This window comes from Parasteatoda tepidariorum, chromosome 4 (assembly GCF_043381705.1).
Source record: "Parasteatoda tepidariorum isolate YZ-2023 chromosome 4, CAS_Ptep_4.0, whole genome shotgun sequence".
NCBI lineage: Eukaryota > Metazoa > Arthropoda > Arachnida > Araneae > Theridiidae > Parasteatoda > Parasteatoda tepidariorum.
In genome coordinates this window covers 48,330,278-48,358,195 of record NC_092207.1, presented here as the reverse complement: position 1 = coordinate 48,358,195, position 27,918 = coordinate 48,330,278, and the positions used below count along the sequence as shown (strand labels likewise).

General features: G+C 26.8%; 1 protein-coding gene across 3 annotated transcripts in view; it reads right to left on the bottom strand.

Moving 5' to 3' along the window:
• Window positions 1-2,861: 2,861 nt before the first annotated feature.
• The window catches only part of LOC107441770 (rhomboid-5), a 29,687-nt gene continuing 4,630 nt past the window's right edge, over window positions 2,862-27,918 (bottom strand). For 2 of the 3 annotated variants that reach the window (XM_071179747.1, XM_071179746.1), the window contains exons 3-19: window positions 21,332-21,578; window positions 20,041-20,161; window positions 19,204-19,449; window positions 17,591-17,725; window positions 13,939-14,093; window positions 12,618-12,702; window positions 12,334-12,473; window positions 11,817-11,928; window positions 10,742-10,816; window positions 10,262-10,423; window positions 9,173-9,196; window positions 8,572-8,711; window positions 7,432-7,495; window positions 6,503-6,670; window positions 4,607-4,707; window positions 4,252-4,405; window positions 2,862-3,657 (exon numbers count right to left, since the gene is read on the bottom strand). In XM_071179747.1, coding sequence (XP_071035848.1) covers window positions 3,229-3,657; window positions 4,252-4,405; window positions 4,607-4,707; window positions 6,503-6,670; window positions 7,432-7,495; window positions 8,572-8,711; window positions 9,173-9,196; window positions 10,262-10,423; window positions 10,742-10,816; window positions 11,817-11,928; window positions 12,334-12,473; window positions 12,618-12,702; window positions 13,939-14,093; window positions 17,591-17,725; window positions 19,204-19,449; window positions 20,041-20,161; window positions 21,332-21,561 — 2,541 coding nt within the window. In that variant the 5' untranslated portion in view covers window positions 21,562-21,578 and the 3' untranslated portion in view covers window positions 2,862-3,228. The remainder of the gene's footprint in view (window positions 3,658-4,251; window positions 4,406-4,606; window positions 4,708-6,502; window positions 6,671-7,431; window positions 7,496-8,571; window positions 8,712-9,172; window positions 9,197-10,261; window positions 10,424-10,741; window positions 10,817-11,816; window positions 11,929-12,333; window positions 12,474-12,617; window positions 12,703-13,938; window positions 14,094-17,590; window positions 17,726-19,203; window positions 19,450-20,040; window positions 20,162-21,331; window positions 21,579-27,918) is intronic. The other variant, XM_016055143.4, reaches the window with a different exon arrangement.

The window sequence follows — 27,918 nt, the reverse complement described above, 5'->3', positions numbered from 1 at the left end:
TTAGTTAAGTTAGTTAGTTCAGTTAACATGAATCTTTTTAAGAGGTAGGTGCTTAGTCATTGTTGAATGGTGGGTGATTTTTATTCACATCTGAAGATAAGTTTTTAGGCAACAGCGAATTGTAATCAACCTGAAATCTTATTTAGAAGTAAATCATATAGAACATCAAAATTTAATTTAGTTCAACTATGAAAAAAAAATTAAAATTTAATTGATAAAGTAAAATATGTAAATGAGAATGAAAATTTGTAGCAAATTAAATATTTGTACAAAGCATTAGGAGCATTGTAAAAATCATTTGTAAAATTTAAAATTTACTTCAAAAAGAACTATTTATCAAGTTTGTTAGATGTAATGTTAATTTNCCGGTTTTTTGGTTTTCCGGTTTTCTGAATTCCGGATAACGGGTTCTGTACTGTAATAATAATTTTATAATATATGAGCAATGTAAATGTATGGAATAACATTATTTTGGTAGATATGACAGTTTTTTTTTAAAGAAAAAATATTTTTATTAAAACAATTTTAAAGAAAGAGTTTAAAAGTTAAAGGCCAAACTCGTACAAAAAATAAAAAATATTGTTTTATACATAACTTGGAATTGGTCTATCAAGTAAGATCATTAAGGTCCAAAAGGACAAAACTTTGTCGCTAAAAAACATTCATTTGCTATGGTAGATGAAATCGAAGAGGCAAAAAAGGGAAAAAGAAATATCTTACTTAAGGGGCCTGGTGCAAGAGTAAATTCAGTATGGATTCTAAAATTGTTGGTAAGAGAAAAATACTAAGCAAATACAATAGGATGATTTTTTCTCACTCTGTTTACCAAACATAAAAGAACTGATGTTACATTTCGGCTGGGTTCCTGTGCTAGTTCAAACAGCTTTATTGTTTGTGATCAAACTATTCAAAATTTTTATTTGGGAAATTTGGACTTACCCTGTTCTTTTACAAGGTCTCTCAATTGCTTTTTTTTAGTAAGTTTATTTGTAACCGTTACTGATAAAGACATTATTAAACATTGCGATTTTCTTTAGAAGAGAGTGGTTCAAAGACTATTACCACCTGCTCCTCTAATTTAAATCGATAAACTGCGTACCTTTACCAGAATCCTTTTTACATTGTTTCCAATAAGTAACTTAATTAAATCAGTTAACTGCAACTGACACATACTCACATCAGTCTATGCCATATTGGTGGAATAGAGTGGTAATTCTAGAACTTATATTTGTTTCCTAATTAAAAGAATACTTTATACTCAGTTTAATTAGATTAATATTATGTTCGTTGTATTGTTACAGAATATTTCAAAATGCTTTGTATTATTATAAAAAGCCTAATTGTGTGTGTTCAAAATTAGAATAATAGAAAGAACTGCAAATGAATCCATAATTACCGAAAAACTTCCAACTTAAAATTTGGTAAAGTCTTAGTAGCTTCATAAAATAAAAATTTCAATTTAAATATTTAATAAAAAAAAAGCATACAAAAAATTTAATTTAGGAATTACTAGGATGTTGTATAACAGAATAACAAAGAGAATTTTCAATTATTTACTTATACAGGAATGAGATTGCCCAAAAGCTGAATTTCCACGCGAGTTAATCTTACGTGATTTATAGCAAAAATATCAGTTACATATTCTTATCCAGATCACTGACGTTGTAATGCCTATATATAGCAATAATTGTAGATAGAAAAACTGTCACATTTATAGTAACTAATTCAAGAAAAAAAGTTACTTTTTACAAGAATTGCGATAAAGGACTTTAAAATCGCGTGAATACAAATAGCAATCTTGGATTTTAAGATCGTGTGAATATAAATCCCGATACTGAAAACACGTGAATGAAACTCTATATTGGATTTCAAAAATGTGAAAATAAAATCATGATGCGTAATTTTCAGATAGCTTAAATACGAATTATGATGCATAATTTCTAAATGGTGTGAATACGAATCCAAAGCCTAATTTTTAAATCACGTGTAAGTACGAAAATAGATGTTGGATATTACAACCGCAAAGGCGAATCACGACATCGGATGAACTCGTGTGAATACGAATCGTTACATAGAATTTTAAAAAGGCCTCAATACAAATCGCGATACTGGATTTAACGTAAATAAGAATTGTAATGAACGATATTGAAATCGAGTGAATAAGAATAGCAACTTTTAAATCAGGTAAATAAGAAAATTGATGTTTGATATTAAAATACAACGGTCTGGATCACGAAAATACCAGCTATCTAGCGAATGGATAAAAATGAGAAAAATCTTCCTCTCTGCCAGTAAAAGCTAATAGCTAAAATAAGTATATATACGGAAGGGTTGGCAGCTACCTAGTTTGAATTTTCTATACATCTTTTGATATATTATATCTATATATCAAATCGGAAATAGATATATTTATTTTATTTCAACGGCTGAATTTTTAGAAAAAGCGGAATATTTATTTTTTAAAAAAAACTTTTAGAGAATCAGAGTTTTGGATCAAAAGGCTGAAATTCGATAGACAAAAGCGAAAAAGGCGGGAATCCGCTAAAAAGAGAAAAAATCTCAACCCTGCTTATAGAATGTGGAAACAAATTAAAATACTTCTACAGAATTCAAAATCTGAGACAATGCATTGAAACTTTGTTATTTTTACAAAGAAAAAAATCATACTGCATAATTGTCCATTTGAGATTAGCATTATTTTGTATTTTGAAGAAAAAAATAAATTTAAGAACTAAACAAAATGAAGAGAGTATAAATTGAAACTGTTTCTTTCCTCAGAATTACTTACATACTACATAAGCATTTTTTAAAAAATGACGACACAAATTTTTGAATCTTATTAAAAATTAAAACTACTTAAAAAACTTGTACACAATATTTTAATTGCACTTTTTAACATAATTAGGGAGATGACAGTAAAACACACAGCAGTTTTTACTAGATTTTTAATAAAATATTACAATTGTTATTCTCGAAAATTAAGTATAAATTGACAAAAAATTGTCTTTAAACACCTCATTAAGGTTACATCACAGCAGTAAAAATGCTTGTCCGTTGAAGTAGGCTTGTCGACACAAGTTCACATGCCCTTAATTTTGAAATCAAAACAAAAATTAGAGCACTTCAACCGGATTATTTTTAAATATGTTTAAAAAACAGCATTGCCACAGTTTTCACCAGCACTGAATGACTAGTAAAACAATATATGTCTTTCATAATATACAGATGTCAGTATTCTGGTCTTTTAAATACAATGTCTTGGTTTTCACAGAAATCGGCAGTCAAAGGTATACAGTTAAGATATTTACAGAATGAACACTCATATATAGGATGCACATAAAAGAAAATAAGCAGAACGACACAAATGATGATGACGACAAAGAGACACACCCATATCAGCACAACTTTAGTTGCTTTGTCATATGTCCCGAAGGATACAAAAGGTAACAAAGCATAAGAGAGTAGAAAACCAAATAAAAATCCGAATATATGAGCGTAGTTATCAATCCACGGTAAAAGGCCCACAAGAAAAAGAACTAAAGCCACACCACCCAGTCGAAGGAGAGCCATGCCTGGATGCTTTAGCATTTTCCAACAATGAATTACTTCAACAAACAGACATGCCAAAAGTCCAAACTGAGAACCAGCTGGGCCAACCTGAAAAATATAAAAGTATATTAAACAAAATGAATCTTATGAATATTTCAGAACCAGTAACAAAATAATAAAAATTATTGCTTTTAAAAAAAAATAATATTACAAGCAAAGTATTACAGACTTTATTTTCTATTCTTATTCTCTGTGCTTACATAAACAAAGCTTATTCATAACCTGGGAGAATCAGAGTAACCTTTCAATAACTAACCAAAAAGTTTGTGGCTCTCCTAGCAGTGTACAAAAGATAAGACTCATTCTTCAACCAAAAGAAATGTATAGTACAAACCAAACAAATTCTTTAAATATTGATTAATAAATTTGCTCCCTAATAACCCCTAAAATAAATTTAATGAAAAGAAAAAATTTTAATCCAACTAAGAATTTTCCTAAATATATTTAATTTATTCAAATCATGATTTGACCAAAAAAATTACTAAATGAATAACCATGAAAAGTATTTTAAAATAGCAAATAAAAAACATGTAATAAAGACAAGACGTCAAATTACGTCACATTTATGTAGTGAGAAATTTACATTAAGAATCCATATCAATATTCAAAACAGAAAAATATAAATAATATTGTGATACACACCTCAGCTCTGTATGGCACAAAAATCGCACTTGCAAGGTTTCCTCCCACACCAGACATTATATATATGATGCTAATTCTTAAAGCCCCTATTAGCTTTTCTAAATCGGTCATTATGAAATATTGTATTATCACAGTTATCAGCAGGTGTAGGATGCTGGTAAAATGAAAGAAAATATATTAGTTGTACATCATAATAAATTTCTCCTTTAATTACTATAAAAAATATTGAGAGAAGTGTCATAATACCACTGATTAAAATGTACTTTTATGGCTATGAAATGCATAATAACTTTGCAAAAAAATCTAATATAAAGAAAATCAAGAAGAGATGAGGTTAATGAGACAGAAATGTTACCCTGCATGTAGGAAAAGGGAAGTCCAGATTCTATAGAATTGGTCAGGCACATCAGGATTATGAAAAGGGATCATACCACAAATGTCATCGAGGCAAGATACCTAATTAAGATTAATATAAATATCTAATTTTACTCCAGGAATAATTTTTTATAGCAAGCAAATAACTTCATAATTATTATAACTATAAACTAACTTTATATCACAATTATAAATTAGATTTGGAAATAAATTAAATTTTCAAGTCATTATAATTAAAAAAATATTTTCATGTAATAAAATAGGATAACATGCAATGTTATCTTTAGGGAAAATGTAAGATGCCTTATAGTAATGATTTTTTTTAATAAAAATATGGCAGGAATCGTATGATATGGAACTCATAAGCAAAAAGATTTATTTGTACATTCATAAAGTTAGATAACACACTCTCACACATATATATGTATGAAAAATTATTTTTACAAAATCGACAGAATAGTGTTCAAATACAATGAAGAAAAATCCCTTTTTCTAACTTTTTTTTATAAACAAATATACACTTAGTAGAAATTATTATTTATAAAAAGATTTGATTGTTGTTTGCTTAAGAGAAGTACCAGACTTTCAACATATTTTCTTGAAATAACAATGGCAAACAATACTTCTCGATTGCTTTATATTTTAGATTTGTTGTAGTATTCATTCAACCTGAAATATCAAACTCTAGAAATTTCCTTTATTTTATTTAACCTTTTTCTAAGAAATAATTTGCTTTTCCACTTTAATACGCGAATTTAATGATGGTTATGAATGATCACAGCAAATGCACTGCTACAGTCTGAAGACAGATAATAAGGAAACAATAAATAAGAATTATCTCCCCCTTTGGAAAATCAATAGAAATTTAGTATTACCATTAAATCACCAATATTCCCTTTTTTTTAAACATTATGCAGGTCATTTTCTGATCATATTTTTGAATAGTTTCTATTTTTTGGGAGTTTTCTACGTATAAGGATTCTTCTTTGATTCAATATCTACTGAACTCAAGTTATCAAGGGAAGAGTAAAATAAATGTCTTTTTGTAATTATAAAAAAAAGTTTCTTAAACATTAAACGAATCGAACATTTTTATTTCAGGCATTGAAAAAATTTGCAAAACTTAGTTTGAGTTAGCAAGGTTTGACTGTATATGTTTAAAATTTGTAATTTGAAGGATGTTGCTTTCAATAATTAAAAGTATATTATAAGTTGCTAATCCTATTTTCAATAATAGAGAATTATAGCTTTTATAATTATAAGCTAACATGTTTTGAAATCATCCAAATGGGTGCAGACATACACTGTACAACTTGTATTGTGTGAAACAAAGCAAGAAAAAGGTTCCAATTAATAAAATTACTTTAATACAAGGCAATAAATAGTAAAAACCCTGATAACATTAAAGTATGTAATGATAGCAGAAAGCAATAGTTTTACATACAAAAGAATGGAGAAAAGCTTGACCTTGAGTGATTTTGATAACAATAAGTGATTTATAACATTAATGAACATTTAATGGTGATTCAAGTACAAATAAATATAAAGTGTTAATGTACATTTAGATGCAAACCCAGTTTATATAGGTATGCATATTTCTTATTTGCAACATTTTTACACTTTTGATTCGCATGTACCATTGTACTGTAGGAAATAGAGTAGATAAAAAGTTTGCTGTATGGCACATATGAAAGATGATTGAAAATAGTATGATTGAAAATAGTATTAAAATGATTGAAAATAGTATTAAAAATATTTTGAACTATTTTTTTTTCTCCTTTTGCAAAAAGGAATTTCGAGCTAATAATTTTCTCAAAAGTTCAAATAATAAAAATAGAAATCTTTTAGGATGTTGAAATTGTAACATATAAATTACCTGTGAACAGAGAGCTGCCTCTTCATGAAAGAATCCCTTTACAAAATCACAGTACTCTTTCGTAGTGATGTGGCATTGACCATAGATGCCAATACAACAAGGCCTACCTACTATTTCACATGACATGTGAGGTTCAGCAACTTGACCTGGAACTACAGCCCTACATATCTGAAAGTATTTCATATTTTTAAAATTTGCAGAGATTTATATTAATGGCAATTTATATTTATGGAGATCAAAACATTTCTTAAGAAACTTCACACAAAGTTTTTAATTATAAATTAGAATATTTGTGGAATGTTTTATAAAATAAAAAATTTATAATGAAAGCTCTGGCTCACAAATTTTGTATAAAATCTGAGTTTTTAATGTAAATAATTTTAACCTATGCAATTTAAGGCAAATCAAAAAATTTCAATTTAATTTAACAAACATTCAGAAAGATACTGACAATTCACTTTTATAACATTTGTGACCTCACAAAAGCTTGAACTGAAATAAGTCTCCAACTATTTATCACTCTAAAGCAGACACAATATTTTCTTCATGTAAAATTGTTAAATAGAAACGATAAAAATTAGCAATAAAGCCTAATTGTTAAAACTTAAAATAATTTTAAAAAGAAATTTTTGTATTTATTTATTTATTTTACTTTTTTACTCTAATAACTTTTTTTTAAAAAGATAGATATTTCATTACATAATATTGGAGATAAATAGGTTAAAAAGGAGTAAATTATATTGCAATGCTGAAAATTATTTTATCTCAAATTTATCATTCATCATTTTTTTCAAATATGACTCTAAAAAAATTCTTTTCCTTCAGTTTTTTTAAAATTCCATCAAAAAATTAAGTGATATTAAAGACCACTTACGAAATCGTAAACAATATGAATACAACAAAACAAAAAATGAGTTGGAAATACATACTGGCCATTTAGTGATATCATCTGGCCATTCATAAGGAAATACTGATGCAGGCTCATTGCAATACCTACAATGAAAAAAAAAAACATTAATGCTCACAAAATCAAAATAAATGACATTAATCTTGAAAAAGATACTTCCAAATAAATATTATAATTCTTCAAGAAAAACTCAGCAAAATTACAACTGAAAAAAAAGTTTTGTATTAACTTTATAGCAGAAGATATTGGAGAAATTTAGAACTTGTATTTGTAAGACCCAGTAGATGGTATTGATGGCAGAAAGTCTTTCTTTTTTTTAAATCAAGTGAAGAGAATTGACAATTAAGCAGCCATGTTTCAGAAAGGTTTTACCACTCATAGTTATTATTTTATTAATCGCTATAGTTATTAACCTTCATGCCTGAACTTTTAACTTCTTACATCAGCAGTAAAATACAATTTACTAGTAAAAAAATGTTTTTGGTAAAACTATCAAATTGAAAATAAGATATTTTTTACAATATTTTTTGCAAAACTAATTTTTTAAGTTTTAAAACTATAATTTGCCTCAAATTGCTTAAATTAAAGCAAATAAAAAATTCCGAAAGGAATATAAAAACAAACATCTATGTTAAAATATTAAATCTTTAAAAAAGTTGATTAAAAACTCCTTACTAAATACTAAATTTAAAAATATAGAGAATTATAATATGCAATGCTAAAAATCTGAATTTTAACGTTTTTAAGGAATGAAAATTTTTCATTAAAAACTTTTTTGATTATCTTCCTTAATGCTATTTGCACATACCTATTCATTGTCTACGGTAAATCAGAGCATCAAATATATATTTATGGCTAAAATGTTCAGTAAAAACTTAATTTGAATTTTGAAGTTATAACCATTAAGGAAAATAACATTGCTATATATGTATCTACATTGATTTAGGTGTATATCTACATTTATAGCCACACGTGTACCTGCATTGAGAGTTTTACACATAAAACATATATCACACATCAAGAAACTTATACTAAATAAAACCACAACAGAGAAGCATACCTTACTTAGATATGTTTTGATACTAGTTAAAAGCTATTACTAAAATTCAATAAGATATAAACCATGTGTAATTATGACAGATAAGAAAATGCTTAGGCATACCTTGGGTCCTGTCCACACACAGAGCCCGAAAGCCTTTTATGAGTGCCTAAATGATCTTTTGCTATAGAGTTAGGGATCCCCATCCATCTAGGAGGACCAGGTTGCATAGTATCCCATTTCTTCCAAGATGATATCAACTCCTATAGAAAAAATCAATCATTTACTAAAACATTCACTGCATTGTAGTTAAAAATATATTTTAAAATACATAAATAAAAAGGTTAAACATTATTTTAGCAGGATACATTATCGAATTAATATTCAATATGAGGATAAATATTCGAATTAGAAACAAAATTAAGTATATATTTAAGAATTAGATAAATATCAAATAGATATAATAAAGCTATGTTATGCACAGACGTTAATTATTAAAAACTAAATAATATAACTTTCTGAGTATTTTACATAGCAGTTAACATATTTGAATGTAATCATGCAACATTCTGAAAGTGGGATACATTTAAAAAGACAGTTGATGTTTGATAGCCCTAATTAATAATGCACCAGTTATTAATAAAAAGCTAATATATATATTTATATGAATAAATAAATAAGCAATACATAACATATTCATGCAAAGTAAAAAGTCAATGCATACCCCTGAATGAAGTCCTTGAGCCAACTTAAGAAGCAGGTAAATAAAATATTTTTATTAATTATGAACAATGATAAAAATTACATCTGAAAATTGAAAAGCATAAATTGCTTCTTAGACATAATATTTAATGTGCTTAATATAACATAAGACATTGAGAACAGTTTAAAGAAATCAAGTTAAAGACAAATATTTGAGATAGAACACACGTTGAGAATGTGTAAAATTTGTAAAAACAATTTCAAAAATCTAATAAATAAAATAATTACTTATATGTTTCAATATGAAATCAACAACATTCACATAAGTAATATCACGATTTAAAGGGTGAGATTAAAAACAACAAATAACTAAGCAAAAACATGCCATGAAATTTAGAAAATTATACCGATTTAAAAAAATTCTGAATTTATTATTATATATTAGAGCCCATGTTAAAAGAGGCTAAAACATATGTTGATTCAACATTTAGATCATGTTTTCTTAAAAATATTTAAAAAGTTTTAGCACTTAAAAAGTATTGTATAAACTAATTGTATATATTTACACCTCTTTCCTCGTTATATGAAAAACAGTAGATCAGTACATACCATAATAAATACTTAATGATTTACTTAAAACACAAGTAAACACAGCATGACATCTTATTAACTTTAATATTTGAAAATGCAGGAAAAAAATCAATTTTAAAGGTATATTATTTTTCCTACCCTATTACAAAATTAGATAAAACTTTTCAACATATATGATGCTTTAAATCTTCTAAAAATATTAAGTGTCATGCTGTAATAGGCATAAGAACACAGAAGTGAATTTGCTTTACAAAAAAATTAAAATTAATTTCGATTAATCAGTGAACATTTGAAACACATAGTCCTCTATTTCTTCAGATATTTTACACTCTCTTTATTATCAAATCAAGTAGACCAGCATGCTTTGTTACAATACAAAATGTTTTTTTTTCTTCCTTTAATGAGCATAGACAAACAATTTGAAAATATTTTTAATCAATAGTTTAACAATTAATGGTTTAAATAAATAATGTTCAAATACAATTTATAAATGGTGTGTAAATTAAAATCAACAACTTACAGAGCATTTATCCCGAGAAGTTTGTACACAACCAGATTGGTCATTCCGAACACAGCAAGCAGTGTCTCTTTCTTGTTCCCTGTCTCGTACGATTGAGTCAAAAATATTTTTGTCCCTTCGCATGCATGGTGTAAATTTGGCCCCTAAATGCACCAGATCAGCCTGCAAAAGATAGAAAATTCATTTTAAACCAGAAAATAAAACTTGAATAAAAAAAAAGTAAGCATTTAAGAGTATATAACAAATAATTCTATTCAATTTTACTACGCATCATAAATATTTTACTCTGATTACCAAAATAAAGAGAGCTTTATACAATTAATTTAGAACATCAAAAATAGTTTTCTTAGAAGCAAACAAAAATCTGATAGAAATTGTTTTACTTAAAATAACTCGTGAAAAAATAAATAAAAAACCTCCAATCCAGGCATTTTTAAGAAGCAAGTTATATTCTGCATAAGAGATAAAAAATATGCTTACTGATCTTGGTCCAATCCAAAAATTATCTGGCTCAAAATAGTCTACTTGTTGCAAATGAAGACTGGTAACCATTACCTATTAAGAAAAGATAACTTATAAGAAAATCCAGGATTTTATATATCTTAGGAACAAAAACTTAATCTGAATATTTCTACTTTTTATAAATATGACTATGTGAAGTACAATTTAAAAAAAATTTATGAATTTGCAGCACTACTTCACTGAACTTTTTATTCTTTAATCATTATTGCAACAGTGGATCCATTAATTGCTCATAATTATACCTATAGACCAAAAATAACTATGAAGTCGATAAATATTTTAATTTTTCTATGCTAAAAAATTAAAAAGAAAGTAAAAAAGCTAATTTTAAACAGACTGAATGAAAAAAAATGGAAATATTGTAGCATAGAAAATAGTGTACAACTGAATTTAACTTATAATCAGAACATTAAACCATTAGAATCAAAAGAAATTAGGTCAACAAATTAATATTTAAAATGGTAGATAGATAATTTCTAAATTAACATTATATAGAATTTTTAGAGAGATCAGGGTGTGTAGTCAAACCTTTCAACAAAAAATAAGCACCATTTAAGTACATTTTAAGCAATCAAAAAATATTTTTAAACACTATATACATTAACAAAATGCAAAATGATTTTCAAAGACTTTACATGATCAAGATAAAATAACTAGTTTTTGACAAAGAACTCTTTTCTTGATTATATTAGCCACGATAAAATGATCAAGGGATTTTTCATTAAACCTGTAAAATGATTGGCTCTTTCATACGCTATGAACTTACAGTACGCTGTAAGTTCATAGCGAACATAAATATGGTAAAGAAAAAAAATCATTTTCGAAAGGGGAAAATTAAGGACTTCTTAAAAACACCCAATGAAAAAAGCACCTTTAAGGGCTTTTAAAAAACGAAAATCGAAAATAAGCGCCTTTAAGCACTTTTTAAAAACGCTATGCACCATGGAGACAATTTTTAGTATAGATAAATATTACTAATAAGTAGCAAAAAATAATCATAATTCAAACATTGAATTTTTAAATATTTATATACCTCTCCAGAACGTTGAGTTTTTCGCACACCAAATGGGCCAAATCCATAAACTGCAAGTGAGATGACTAAAACCAGAATCTGGACAGTTGTAACCCAATATGTAAAGAAAGGTCTGCAAAATATTAATAAAAAATTACAAAATTATTTAAATTGTTTTTTAATTTATCTAAAAACAATTTAATGAATAGTAACATAAAATTTCAAAAAGTTGTTAGGTCACTGAGTACATAATTAGAAAGGGATTACGTGACACATATACTTCTCTTTCCTTTTTGATTGTAATTTTAAACACTGAATAATTTAAACAATAACAACTGAATTAAATATATTAGTCATAAGCATATAACAAGCACATAATAGAATAACATGTTCAAATTAAATTTTGCGATAAGTAAGCATAACTTCAGTATTTCAACTAAATTAAAACATAACAAAAAAATTAAAACAGACTCATATAATGCAAGAGTAACTAAAATTGTTTGTCAATTAAATAGAATAAATAATAAGGTTAATTTACCTATGATCATCAATATCTTCTAATTGTTGTTTCACATCAGAAGTGATTCTGTCCTGCCTGATCTTTCTGTGTAACGATTTTCCTATGACACCCATTCCATATTGTCTTCGATCAAAGTTTTGAAACTCTTGGCCCAGAAGCTAAAATAGATTGGAGACATATAGACACATAAAATACACTTAAAGCAATAAAAAAAATTTATATTAAAAATAGTATAGAATCTTTCTAATTTTTCCATTTTGAGTATAGTTTGAGCATTAAAAAAAATATATATATATACTAACTTTGTTCCAAATTCTTTTCATTCCTATATTGGAACTAGGAAGTTCAATTTGAGGAGGAGCCTGAGACCAAGCAGGACTACTAGTTCTAAAAGAGAATAAAGTAATTATTAAGAAAAATACAATATATATACATGTAATGACAAAGGAATTTAATACAATAAATCTAATTGATAAATTGAGCTTATATCAAATGAGCTATCAGTTAAAGCTTCTCCCACAAAGAGTGGAACAGTGCTGATATTAGCTTAGAAAATTTGATGACATGGCCTTCAGTAGCAGAGGAAAGTGAGTCGAATGCTTTCTTCTCAGTAAAGCAAACATCATGTAAAGTTTTATCTCTCAAACCTTTAAGCTCTTTTCTAAATAAAATCTTATTTTAACAGATTGTTGATGGGTGACCAGTTAATATATCCCTTCACGCTCAAACGTTGTTGACCAGTGACAAATTACTTCATATTTTCACGCCCAAATGTTGTTGACTGAGGAACAGTTGAAATCATTGCACTTGCATTATCTATTTCAATTTATGAAACTCAGGATGATATAGAATATTATAAAAGTTTGTGCATCATGTAGAAAGTTTTACTTTACTTCCAAATTCAATTACAAAATAATAGCCTGTGACATGACATAGTTTTCTGTGTAAAATTGCCAGTCAACAAAGTGTTAATATCAATGATCCTGTAACCATTGTTAAATGCAACCACAAACTATATACCAAAATTAAAATGTTAATGTTTTCAAATCATCACACACATATATACAAGAGAAATTCACATATTATAATAATATTAAAAAAATAGGATTTTTTTAAAACCACGTGGAATTATGTATAAAAAACAATAAAAACACTACATAGATTTACTATGGAATTTGCTCAAATTGAGGGTCCAAAAGTGGTGACTTAAACGTGCCATGCAAAATTATCCATTGTTTTTTTTTTTTTTTTTTTTGTTACTTTTCAAAATAGTAATTTTTTCATCATGTTCAAATGCTGTCATCCACAGGTCAACAGATGGCTGGTCGCAGGTTGTGCATCCTTTAAACATAAAACAAAACTAGCCTTGTTTTTGACAAATACTTTAACCTAAACATAGCATTTCTACATCTTTTTACTAAATGATCGAACATGAATAAATTATATTAGTCATTCATTTCTGTCATTAATTCAGTAATTTAAATTTTTTTTTTAATTAATCTTACGGCAAAAAAAAAACTTCAGTGATTAGAGTTGTTTGTTTTTTTTACCACAGTACTTGAGCTGGAATGAAAATTGTTTGAAAAATGTTTATTAATTAAGAGTAAAAATAAATTTTCATACCTTCCAGCATCTACTGTATCCATAGTAGGTGTTCCTGTCGTTTGAGGCATATACAATCTGGCAGCTAAGAGTTTTTCACTTTGTGCATCAACTGAGTTGGGTGGTTGTTGCTCAAAAAATACATCATCGACAAGTTGACTAGTATCTGTAAAAAACTAAATAAAGGAAGAATAATTAGTCTAACAACATAAACTCTTTTATATGGACATAAACAAGAAAGAGGTTTAAACACACCCATCCAGATTTTTTATTTCGTTATTTGATTATTTTCTCTAACTACAAATTTTTTAAAGCATTTTCACAGCATTTTTTTTATCTTTCGATTTTGTAACTCTTTTATTAGGTACAAACGAACACTTTATTTATTTCACCACACTATAAACCTCTCCTTTGTCATCTAAAAATAATAATAATAATTGTCCCTCCTCAAAGGAGCAATACTCTAGGGTTAGGGGCAAAAACTTATACAATAACTTCTCACCCTGATATTTCTATTATTTACTAACATGGATAGTTCCTTGTTTTTCATTATGGGAAAATGTTAACGAAGTTAAATTGGTGTGCATTCTCTAGTCAGATTTTGAAGGCTATGAAGATCACTTTTAAGGGACAATATGAGATATGATTTTAAAGGATGTTGGATATTATAACTTGCTTGTCTGACTCTGGGTCAAATGGTTTAAAATATAAAATTTCCAAGAATTTCTGTGATGCCTTTATAATAAAAAATATAACGGTTATAATAACAAATAATCAGCGAATAGAGTTAGGGACAAGAAGAAGAAAAAAAAGGTGTGACACTCAAATTGAAGATTCAGTTTGTCAACAACCTTTTTTTCACATACTATTATTAATTTCAAATTTAATTTGTTGTAGATTTATTTTTATTCGCATTTTAATTTAAAATAAATGCATTTTTTTTATCAAATTCAAAAAACACCCTCAATGAATATTATTCATTTTGTGTTTTCAAGTCAGTTATGAGTGCAAATTTAAGAGAATAACTGTTAAAACTGAATTACATTTAAAATACAAATTTATTTCATAAATTAGTGTTTTCTACAGTTTCTTTTATCAAAATATTTATTATAAAACAACTATCATTAAAAATAAGACTTAAATAAATTTCATTAAACTTAACTGTGTATTATAACTGTATAAAGATATAGAACAAAATTGCTCAGGTACAAAAAATAAAATATTGTTGTACTATGACAACTGAAAATATGTTCTAATTTGAATAAATCCAACATAAATAAATATAAAATTTAAATAATTTTAAGTTATTTAAAAAGTTAAAGTGCTTGAAATCGAAATATGTTCTGTTAGAGTCAGCATTACGTTAATTAAAATTGAGATACTATGAAATTTTGCATATGATAAAATACTAACTATTATATATGCAAATTTACGTTTTAAACTTGAATTTTAAAAACAGTTCAAAATAGATATTATTTTAATTTCAAGAAACATATAATGATTGTAAGGATGAATTTAATTAGCTAGAAATGTTTATTATTTTGCTTTTATTTTTCATAAGTTGATAACATAACATTGCTATTGATATTTTTGTTTTTAAATTCTTGATTAAGGGTAGATTAATTTTGAAGCATAAAGAGACTCCATCTCCCCATTGCAGGTTTCGCAAAACCTAAGAAAAAACAAAGCCCATGTGGGTTTTTCATAATATATAGATATATAAATAAAAAAAAGTTGCCTGGGAATAAGTATTTTTATTAAAAGACACGATTTTGCCAGAGATAAGCAGGTTTTTCAAATATATTTCACATGCTTATATGTACTAAATATAAGAATAAGATGTAGAATAGACTGCAAAATACTGCTTGATTATTACCAAATGGATTAATTAAATAAATACTTATGACAAATCTATTTCAGTCACTTTTCAACTTTTTAAATGCATAATGAATTGCATAGAGATAAAGTTACTGAAATGATTTTTTGTAAAATGTAAAGCATAATATGTTACGTCAGGTCATATGTTAAGTGATAAAATTTAGATTAGTAAATAAACACATAATCTGGTTAAATGCTTAACGCATAATTTGCTTAATTTGTAAAATTAATGAATGGAATCTCTAAACACCTTGTATACATTCGTGAAATGAAATGCACATAGCTCTTTGTAGCAAATGGTATGTTTAGTGTCAGTATTTTTGTTAATAATTGTGTAAATTTGTTAAATGTCTTACAATGTACAAAAAAAATTATCAACATTCAACTTTATTATATTTTTTGCTCTACTATATAATCTGCATTTATATTCCATTAATAAATAACTTCATTATATGTTCATTATATAATTTAATTTTTCTCTTGTAATTAACAAAATATTTACCAAACAAAATATTATTAAACAAAAAAAAATTCACAAATATTAAAATGTAAGCTCGATGAGACATAGGCTATAAATTTAATCTCAAATGTGATGATAATTTCATTTAACTAAAAATTTAAAATAGAGTCTCTTATTTCTTTTTATTGAAATATATACACACAATCAGAAAGTTTTTCTGCTTTTCAGTCCCTAAACAATTTCACAGTTTGAACTGAATTCATAAAAAAATTAGAAAATATTCTTTCTGGTCCAGCTGTCATTAGATATTTTGGCTTCCAACTGGTTTGAATCATAATTTTCTGCCAAATTAGGGGCTCAATACTCTAAACTTTATTCTTTTACACAGATTTTTGTTACAAAAAGTACAGTAGATGGAAACAGGTAAAATATATAATAGAAATCTAAAATAAAATAGAGATTTTTTGATTTCATACTCATTACAGATAATTTTTTTACTGAAAAATTTATTTCAGCATTCTTTGTGTAAAAATATCATATTCATACAATATAAACGTTGATGTATTTTAAGAAACCTTAAAGGTTTTTGAGGGGTTTACAATCTAAATAAATTATGCATTAAATGTAATGAGCATGCATAGTACAAACAAATTGTTTTATAGATAGGCAATGTATTATAATTTAGCAATATATTTTTCCAATTATAGTACATTTTTTTGTCAAAAACCAGATTACTGATATTTGTTTTACTTCATATAATTTTGACTAGAAATGATAAAACGTGAAAAAACCAAATTGGTGAGCATTAAAAATCTTCTTTTTCCCCCAAGTGGGGCCAGGAAAAATTTGCCAGGTTTTTCTGGGCTGAGTCTTGCCAAATTGTTAAGTAACTTTTAACAATACAGCATTAAAATGCAATATGTCAGGTCATATAACGTACAGTAAAAGTGTTATGATTGGCGATTCTACCAATTAACTTGTCTTAAAGTGTTACAAATGGACATGGTTTTGTCATAGTCTGAAAAGGAAAATAGCCAGTGCTCTAAAATGTTAGTATCTTTTTTGGAAGAGGGAACAGTTTCAGTTCATTTTAGAAAAGAGGGTGCAATTGATTAACTAGATATTATAACTGAACTGATTGTACATGAAATTTAATTTATTTTTTATTCAAAATTAAATCTTAAGCATTAAACAAGTTTAAAACAAAATATTACATTAATTTGCCAATTTTAAAGTTCTGAATACCTTCAATAAAAAATTTATAATAACAAAATTTTTTTTTAAATAGAAACTTACAGCTTATATCTGAAACATGAATTATTTCTAAAACTATACCTGCTGCGATGGAAGCCCGATATCTTGTTGTTCATCATTAAAAGCGCCATCCACATTTGTAGCTGAATAATCACTTCCAGCATGGCTTGAACGAATAGGCCAAAAATTTCGTGTAGAACACCTCCTGACAATTGTCTAAAAGTGAAAATTTCAAAGCAAAGTTTAATAAAACTGAGTAAAATGTCTGTGATTAAAAAAGATCAAATAGTAATAACATAAGTCATATTAATCTTATACAGTGAAACCTTCAAGAAAGACCACCTTCGAGTAACGACCTTCTCTATTTACAACCAATTTTGGGAATCATGGAATTTTTCCGATAGATTTTGTGTTGAAGAAAATGTTCAAAAGGGACCAACAAAACCTCCCTAACGACCGCACAAACCTACGCACCAAATAAGGAAACATGGAAAAATATCAAGACAAAAAATATTAACAAAACAAATAAGTAGATTTAAATGTATTCAAAATATTTGCGAATGGCTCTTATTTAGAAAGCTCTTTTTGACGATTTCTGAAAGAAATCGACAACCTCATGTTTCAATCAGAATGCTCTACAAACGATGATATCGATGATTTATTTTTAAAAAAAACTAAGCATCTAAAAAAAAATTCTACTTATGTTTTAAAAGCTAACTAATTTTTATGATAAAAAATTTAATGAAACTTAAACAAAAAACATAATTCTTTATTTATTTAAAATAGTTCCATCATTCATAATTAATAAATTTATTTTTACACATAATTATATCGCTAAAGGTAATTTTTATTGAAGATATATTTCATTCATCGATCCGCTTTTCATGACATTAGCACAAGGGGCATTTCCGCATCAAGAAAATTACACTTAGTAAAATAAAAATCTCTTGGGAAAAATCATGCACCTTCGAAAAAATTTTGAATTCAATAGAGGCAATCCCTAAGAACTACCAACCTCCATTAACGACCATTTTACTGTGGAACAGAGAGTGGTCGCTCCCGAGAGATTTCACTGTATAAGAAACAATATACTTGTTTACTTAATGAGGAAAACATATTGCTTAAAAAGTAACAATTACAATAAACAATATTATTGGGGAAAATATAAATGAAACTGAATGATAATTAACAAAATTTAGATAATAATAAAAAACTGAAAGACAATTTCAACTTCGTTTTTAATAATTTGTTTAGCTGTAGGGAAACTCAAGTTATTTATAAAATGAAACTAATTTTAACAATTTTAAAATGCAATAAAAATATTACTTCTAAACTAAACTTAGAATACTATGTTAGTTTTTAATTAAAAATCTTGTGTTAAGATAATAAGTTAATGTTATAAGAAACAGTTATTTTAAAAATAAACAAATTTTAACAGAAAATAATTCATTTATCAGCTATAATAAAAGGTTTAGTAGCCATAAATAGATTGTTTTGCTGTATTCTATTTTAGGTAGTTAACAGGAAAATAAATTTTTCTTTTAGCACAGAATTTAAGTGTGTTTACAGGTATAAATAAGCAATATATTTTTAAATAATTTTATTGTTATATAAATTTTATAGTTATATAAAATTATCAAAATTAAAAAAAAAAACTTTGAAGACAATGAAAAAATTAAGATCCTATTACATACATTTGATATAAGTCCTAAACCATCAACCATAATTTTATGAGCAGGCTCTTTTCTTCTATGTTTTTGAAACAAAGTAGAATTTCGATTGGCTTTGCTATCACTTCTTTTAGGTACAGCATCAACTGTATCTCCATCTGAACTTGCTGGTATTCTTAAAGCTGCAACTTGCTGAGGTTGACTTGGAGCTTGTTGAGGCACAGCAGGACTAGATGAAATTTCTTCCAAAGGTGGAGTATCATCTTCAGACTGTGAGCATCAAAATTTGTAAGTTTTATTAAAAAATGTACACTTAGAAAAAAAGAAAAACTTTTAAATATCCTCATTAAATGTCCATCATAAGAAAATATAATTTCCTATTCCTATTAGAAGGTACCTTCACAGTTACATTTTTTTTATTTCACATTTAACAACTTTTTAAATTACTATTAAATCTATTACTATCTTAGTTTAAAATAAAGTAATTAATATAATTTTAACTTTTTATAATTAAAATTATAAAAATATTTTTTGGATTTCTTCTTAATTTTAAATGTAAAAGAAACAGATAATATCTTAATAGGAAAAAAACTAAAGCATGAGCTTCGAATTCACTCCACTCAAAGATTAACTGAGATCTTTTCTCAAGAATTTAAAGAGCAATTTTATTGATATACTTTATTCAAGCTTGCACAATAAATAATTAAATTTTATATATGACAATGAGTAGCTTAGATGGAAATGCAAAACTATTAAACGAAACAAAACATATCACCCTGAATAGTTTCGTTAGAAATTTCTTAATTATAATTGTTTATTTAGTGAACAATAAAAACTAATTCTTTTGGAAGTAAGTTATACCTTAAGTTCACCCCATCTTTTACTGAGAAGTCTTCTTCTCCTTTCCGTCCATCTTTGAAAACTATTCTGTTCTGTATCTTCATCAAGACCAAAAAATGAAGCAGTGCTCTTAGCCACATACCTTTAAAAAAAATAATTACATGAAAAAAATTTATGTAAATATTTTTCAATCTGCATATCTAGTAGTATTTTTTTAATCTACGCAGATATATGGCATTAATTCCACAAAATCCAAAACATATTAGAAAATAGATGATTTAAAAAAAAATATATCAAAACATTATCTTTAATACATTAAACTATTGAATTATCATCAACTGTTCCAGATTTTTAAACCTTACTAAACCTTAAATACAGGGCTCGGAATTAACAGAGTTCTATTGGTCCAACACCACTATTTTTGAATTCTGATCATAATAATATAAATCAGTGATGTCCAGTATCAGCAACTGATCGCTGATGTTTAATTATATGTTCTATACTTTTGTTACAAAATTACTCCATAATTACGAATATAACACATTATCTAAAATTTTTCCACAAATTAACACTTTGACACTTTTTTTTTTCACTTTTAATATTTGATATAGTAATTTATTTATGATAAATATGCAACCCCATTAACTCACTGACGGTTCTGCACGTAAAAAGTGGTATTTTAACATGCAGTCTTCATAACATATTTATAACCGTCGTAGAACAGCCAACCTAATTTTGGGTTTATGACTAGTAATGTCCAACTCCGTAGCCTTGTAATTTCGAACCCAATCCAGAAGACAAGGGAACTCCTTGATCAAGCATTGACAGAAATTGGCCTTCTTGGAAGACTTTTTTGATAGAACTAACCCGCATTTGCATATTTTTATCCAAACTCTGTTCTATGGAAGCATTTAAAAAATGGCAGATTTATGTTGATGTAATGTATCTGAATTCGCATAACGAATCAAAGTCATAATTGTAAAAACATGTGAGAAAACTTCATCTTTGTTCCACTTGATAATATTCATACTCTCAAAATTCACATAAATAGTATAAAATTTATTTAAAGATTTAGAAAAAAAAAAGTATCTTTAAATCCTAACCACCACAGAACCTTAAAAATCATAGCTGGAGGCTCCTAAAAAGTGATCCTGCATTTTTGTGGACCTCTGCAGAGTTCAAATATCTTTTATTTAAACTTATGGATTTTGAATTGTGATTTTAGTCATATTTAGATTTTAATTTTATGTATATATCAATGAAACATAAATGTTTTATTTTAAATTATTGAAAATTGGACAAGATAACTTACTCTTTTACAGACTTAGATCTTTGTAAACTGCGCTGAACAAAACTTTTTCTGCGGTCCCTCTGATTTTCAGACATTTCTCTTAGTATTCTGGGAGGACCAGAAGGAGATGTAACATCACTACTCCTTTCAAAAAGGGGGTTTTCAATTACACCATGAACTTGAGAAGAAGTTTCAGAGGGTTTTGGAGAACCAGCTGTATCATCATGTAAACTGGTGGTCCCTGTTCGCATTGTGATCAGAGGCGTACCTGGAAATAATTAAATGATTATTAAAAATTGTTTTCTCTCCTGAAATTAAGTTATATGAAAAATCTTAAATATTTTTGTTTAACACAAATTTCTTCACTAATTTATTTGCCAACCGAACAACTAGCAAGCAATGGTTTTGCAAGGAGGAAATAAATCATGTTTAAAAATATTAACTTTTTATAGCAGGCAGCAAAATATTTTCTTTCATTCCAAGCTCTACTTTAATAAGCTATAGCAGGGATGGCGAACCAATGGCACGCGTGCCATTTATGGCACGCCACATAATATTTTGGGCACTCCACCGATCACGAAGTTCACTGTGAAGCAATTTATCAATTAAATTAAAATTCACAAAAACAAACATAAAAAAATAAGCAATTATTAACAAAAAAAAATTACAATTAATGCCAAAAAACAATTAATTACCATAAAAAACAAGCTAACAATAAATAACTAGCAAAAAAAAATTAACAGACCAGCTTAAAATAACATCTTACAACCTAATATAAGTTATTTGTCATCTAATCTGCAACAACAGTGATGTCACACTGATGTTACTTTAAGTTGAATTACGTGTAACTGAGACATTGCGAAATGTATTCTTTTTCATAGTAAATAAAGAATTTTGAGTTGATAGTATTTAGTGTTATTATTTTCCCAATAATCACGAAGTCAAAATTGTTTGACGGCACGTCTATGACCAAATTAAACAATTTTTTAGAAAAAATGGCACGTTGGTGCATAAAGGTTCGCCATCCCTGAGCTATAGGCTAAGAAATATAGTTTTAGTCCTATATTCATTAGGATACAATACAAAAAAGTATAAATAAATTTTATGATTTGCAAAATTTTGAAATAAATTCTTCACTTTCACATAATTTATTTTCTACCAGATCAAAAAAATTAAAAATAATTAAAATTTTTAAATAAAAAACTAGGTGAACTATAGAAATAAAATAATTGTTTTCAAAAAGAATTTGATTTAACATACCTTATTATTATTTTTTCACAATTTAATTTAGTTGCTTGTTGAATCATTTACAAATAAAGTTCAAAAAAATACTTTTTCACATGTTCACACTCATTTTTTATTTCAGAACCCCTGATAGAACTGTGCCAGTAGAACATAATTGAAGTCTTTTTAAAAAAAATTAAAATTTTTCAGCTAAAGACCTTATTTTATACTTTAATCTTTCTTAACAACACAAACTACTTTTAGTTTGCTGTCACTTGACTTAGCAGATCTCTGTGGAAAAAGGTACTAATAAAAGGTCTGAGTTTTTTCAGAGAGGAATAAGATTATAAGAGCATTTGGCAGCAAACAATCGGGGGGGAAAAGGCTATATTATATCTTCAGAAAAATACCACCAAAACAGAGCTAATCTTTTGTTACTGCACTGATGAAATAACAGAAAAGAGCAATGTATAAATTTTAAAGCTAATTCACAGAAATATCACTTAGAATCTACATCAATTTAGCTCTTTAATTATATTTTATAACACATTTTTTTTAAAAGTATATTAAACAAATTTCAACATTCAAAATTTTATTATTAACTAGATATATTTAAAACTGACTGCTTAATTTTCTACTTTTTTCTTTTCATCATTTTTGTCTATTATGTTATATTAATGTGATTTACAATTATTTTTTTTTATATTTTTATCTCTTGAAAGGAACAATATCTAAAAATAGTTGGGGCAGGTTGTACGAAGTTATAAACAATATCTAAATTATTGAAATATAGTAAATTAAAACATACTACTACAAATTCATAATAAAAAAGAGGAAATGTCTAACTGAAATTTTGCATTTATCTTGATGGGAAAAATAAGAAGCATTGCCAACCTAGCAATAATCTGAAAATTTTCCATTGGAGTTGATATTTGAACTAATGACCAACTAGATCATACCTGGCACACTACGTAAAACTTTTAAACTTCAGCTAAATTGAGATGAGCACTCTTACCCATGTGGATTAGGGCATCTGACTACTGACCTTAATCATAACTAATGTCTCATAAATATATTTCTTGTTCTCTTAATGGCGAATTTTATTTTTCATAAAATTCTATTGGTAACTTAAAAATTTTAAGATTTACTAGTTCATGTCTTAGTAAAGAAAATATATATGTCTGGGTGATTTTCTCAAAATATCAACTTGTGCCAAAGACAATTAGGAAAAAACCGCCTCATAATTAACTTAATGTTGACAATTTTTACAATAAAACCAAACATTTAAGTTTACAAAATGACAGGAATGAAAAACTTTAAAGATAAAAATTTAGTGACAGTTTTAAATTGTAATTGTATGGGAAAATGTAATTACTATCTACTCAATTATACACTTTAAAAATGCATGAAGAAAGGATATATTTAATTTTTTACCTGAAACAAAAATTAATAAATAAATAAAAGAAAATGTTTTAAAAATATTTAATAAAAAAATGTAAATTTTTTTTAATAAAATAGATTTTATATAAGTCTGTTTTCTATTTAATCTATTTTAATCTTTTATTTTGAAGAAATGTAAAGAATTTTTACTTTTTCATCACAAAAACGTCTTAGTATCACCTTAAGATCATGTTTTGTAAGCAAACAATTAATAATTTAAAACCATAACTCTTGGTAGTATTTTTTTTAAAATCTGTATAAGGACAGTAATTTCAAGATATTTTTTTTTTCTTCACATTTCATTTGCTCTAGAATAATATTGTTTGTTTTCCATTTTAAAATCGAATTTATAGGTATCTAAATTGTTTATGGCTCAGAAAAAGTAGAAATTGGTGTTTGTGGCATTTTTAAATGACATATAATTTTATTTTTTTGTACATCTTAAGGCTGTGACCAAACTTTTTAAATTAACAGTTCACTTAAATTTTAGTGAACTTTTATTCGGGTCGATGTTGTTGTTGTTGCTAATTTACGTCGCACTACAGCTGCACAATGGGCTATTGGCGACGGTCTGGGAAACATCCCGGAGGATGATCCGAAGACATGCCATCACAATTTTGATCCTCTGCGGAGGGGATGGCACCCCCGCTTCGGTAGCCCGACGACCTGCGCACGAAGTCGAGCACTTTACGGTAGCACAGTTTAACGAGGACCAATACCGCACACCCTCGATCCCTACGCAGGCTGATCCAAGTGGTCACCCACCCGCACACTGACCACAGCCAGTGATGCTTGACTTCGGTGATCTGCTGGGAACCATGTCTTAACGATCAGTCCACTGCAGGACTTTATTAGGGTCGAAGTTTCATTCTTGGTATGTTTGCCGCCTAAATTTATTCAATTTATCAATAATTTAAGTGACCTTACTCTTATTTACTCAACCACAATTTTTTAAAATAAGAACTAACAAAAAAAAATTGCAAAATTCAGATATTAATGTTGTTAAAATTATAACTTAAAGCAATTGTGCAGATATTTTAAATTATTCAACTCTTAATAAGAATAAAAAGATAACACAAAAATGTCAATTAAAAGCTTAAAAAATAAATTTATTAAAATCTAGCTAAAATTTAAAAAAAATTTTTTTTTCAGTTATTCAGTTCTATTTTGCAAGGCTAATATTTTAACTTTCGAAATAAAACTATTGTTGGAACACAAAACATACTGTGTTCATAACTATCGGTAAACAGATTATTTTAACTTAATCTCAATAATATTAATAATAAACATAAATTTACTCTTAAATTTAAAAATTTTGTATTCTTATGTTTACTAACAATTTTCTTATAGTCAAATATTATTCTTTGTCATTGTTTTAAATCTCACAAAAAAGGAACTAGATATGTAATAATATAACAAAATTACTTTAAAGGTTTTTCAAATAGTGAAGTAATTATACAGAGTTCTCGTTAGGAATAAAAAGGACAGGGTGCTTTCTCACAGAAAAGGGCAGTTTGAGTTGTTGAAAGAGCACTCACTTACAACGTTAAAACTTATCAAAAAATGTAATATTACATATTTCATTAATTTGAAACAGAATTATTAAACCACCCTCTTACACTATTTATCTGTATATTTCACAAAGTAATTCTCACTGATTGTCAAAATGACAGAAAAATTTTAATGCCTTTGAAAAATAATTAAAAGGCAAGTTAAAAAGACTATTTTTACAAAAAGGGAAAGGAAAGCACATCTATAGGGATCAAAGGGCAAGTGAGACAGGATGCTCTTCTGAAAATACTAAGGGAGAACACTGATACAAAGACTCTTAGGTAATTACTGTTCCGTTTAAGAGCATATCTGATAAGGACAGTAATTACAAAACGATAATTTTGCCAAATAGATTAAAATTCATTTAGTATCTTTAAGTTAACTATCCATGTTTCAAAGTAAGTTATTACATTTTGTATGCATCAAAAATGCTTTACTTGTTTGTAATTTCTTAGAAGAAAAAATGATGGGAACAATAATTACATTCAATAGATTTACCCCCAAATTTTCTAAGATGAAATTAAGCTTATTGGATTGAAAAGAAATTGTACAGCAATTAAACTTCACTTTTCTATTGAGATGAGTGTTCTTTGTAACCTGAAATATTTTATATTTTATTCAATTATAAGCATTTATAGTGTTTTTTGGCATTTTTCATGGGGCAACAATTACACAAAAGGTGGGGACATGTAGAAAATGATGTGTGGAACAAAATATACAAATTATTCTATAATTGATTATGCATATTCAAGTATATAGTCATACTATATCAGAATATATATGCATTTATCTCTGTAACACTTTCATAATATAGTAAACTACTTAAAAAGTTCAAAAATGCATGTCGAGAACATGGGACAGTTACGACATTTTAAAAAAATATATATATATAATTTACAAGGAAAATGAGCTTGATGCATATTTTTTTTAACTTTTTGTGAGTATTTTAAGCAAAACATACCATTATGTAATGAAAATAAGATAATAAAAAAAAGTGGAAACTTCAAAGTAATAATTTTGAAAATTTTCAGCTTGAAGCATATTTAAGTTTGGATTATATTCTTCAGTAATAGACAGTTCAAATGAAAAATTTTAAATACAATAGAATCTAAATTTTTAACACATCAGATTTAACAATAATATAGGTACAATTTTAATCTAACCTCCAGATTCGTTTTCTGTAAACTTTCAATCACAAGAAATGTTTTTTGATAACGGAGCTGAAAAGTTTTGAATTAAAAAGAAGTTTTAAAAAATAGTCTGGAGATTTCACAATCATTAGTCAATCATGAACAGTTTAAAGAACAATTTAATCAACAGTCACCTAAAAACCCTACAATCCAGCAGCTTTTGGTTTATTAAAATGATTATAAAGAACTAATGATTATAAAGAAAGTTATAATTATGAAGAACCATTTGGTAATAAACATATAAAAATTCAGGTTACATTATAATTAAGAAATTTAGTTTGTCGGAAAAATCAAATTTTCAGAAAAGCAGAAAGCTTTATCTGTTACATTTTCTTGTTACATTTTCTTATCTTCTATACAATATCATCAATAATCTTATCATTCTGATACAATATCATCTTTTATAGATTTTAACTTACTAAACAACAATTCAAAAGAAGTTATTTGATAACTTTTTAATGGACACTTACACAGAATCTTCGAAAAATGGCCAGGAAATTAAATAGTTTAGTCAATGATATCCCCAGCAGATGTAACAAAAAACAAATTACTGTAGCAGGATAAGAAACCCTTCAAATCTTAAAAACCTCTATCTCAATTATTAAAGTTTAATTAATACATCTTATCAATCTTGGTATGTTAAAGATATCATAACAGTATCAAACAAACTAAAATTGCTAGATGCAAATAGTCAGTAACAAAAAGTAAAATAGTAACTGTACTGTCTAATAGTAACTGTACAGCATAAGTTCAGGCTAACAGCAAAACAAAATAACACTATTTGCGAATAAAATACTTAGTAAGCTATCATAAAATCTAAAAACCCAAACATTGATTAAGCTTCAGCAATATTTTATCACAGCATTATTGAAATAAACTAAAATTAGCCATACTGGAACTTACTAAACAAGAGTTTCTGACAAGAGAATGGGCTTTAGATAAGATAAAATTAAAAATAAGATTAGATAATATTAAAAATAAGATTAGATAATATTAAAAATAAATTTATTAAAATTGTTTCACTTTAAATAAATAGCCTCAAAAGGCAGTTCTTCTCAAGGTAAACTTTATGGTAAAAAGAACTGGATGATTAGGGAAAAAAAAAGCTTATTATCTTTACTTCTTTCTCCCAAATAAATTGATGTTTGATATTTATTTTACTAGTACATATATTTATAGTATTTCAGATTATATACTTTATTT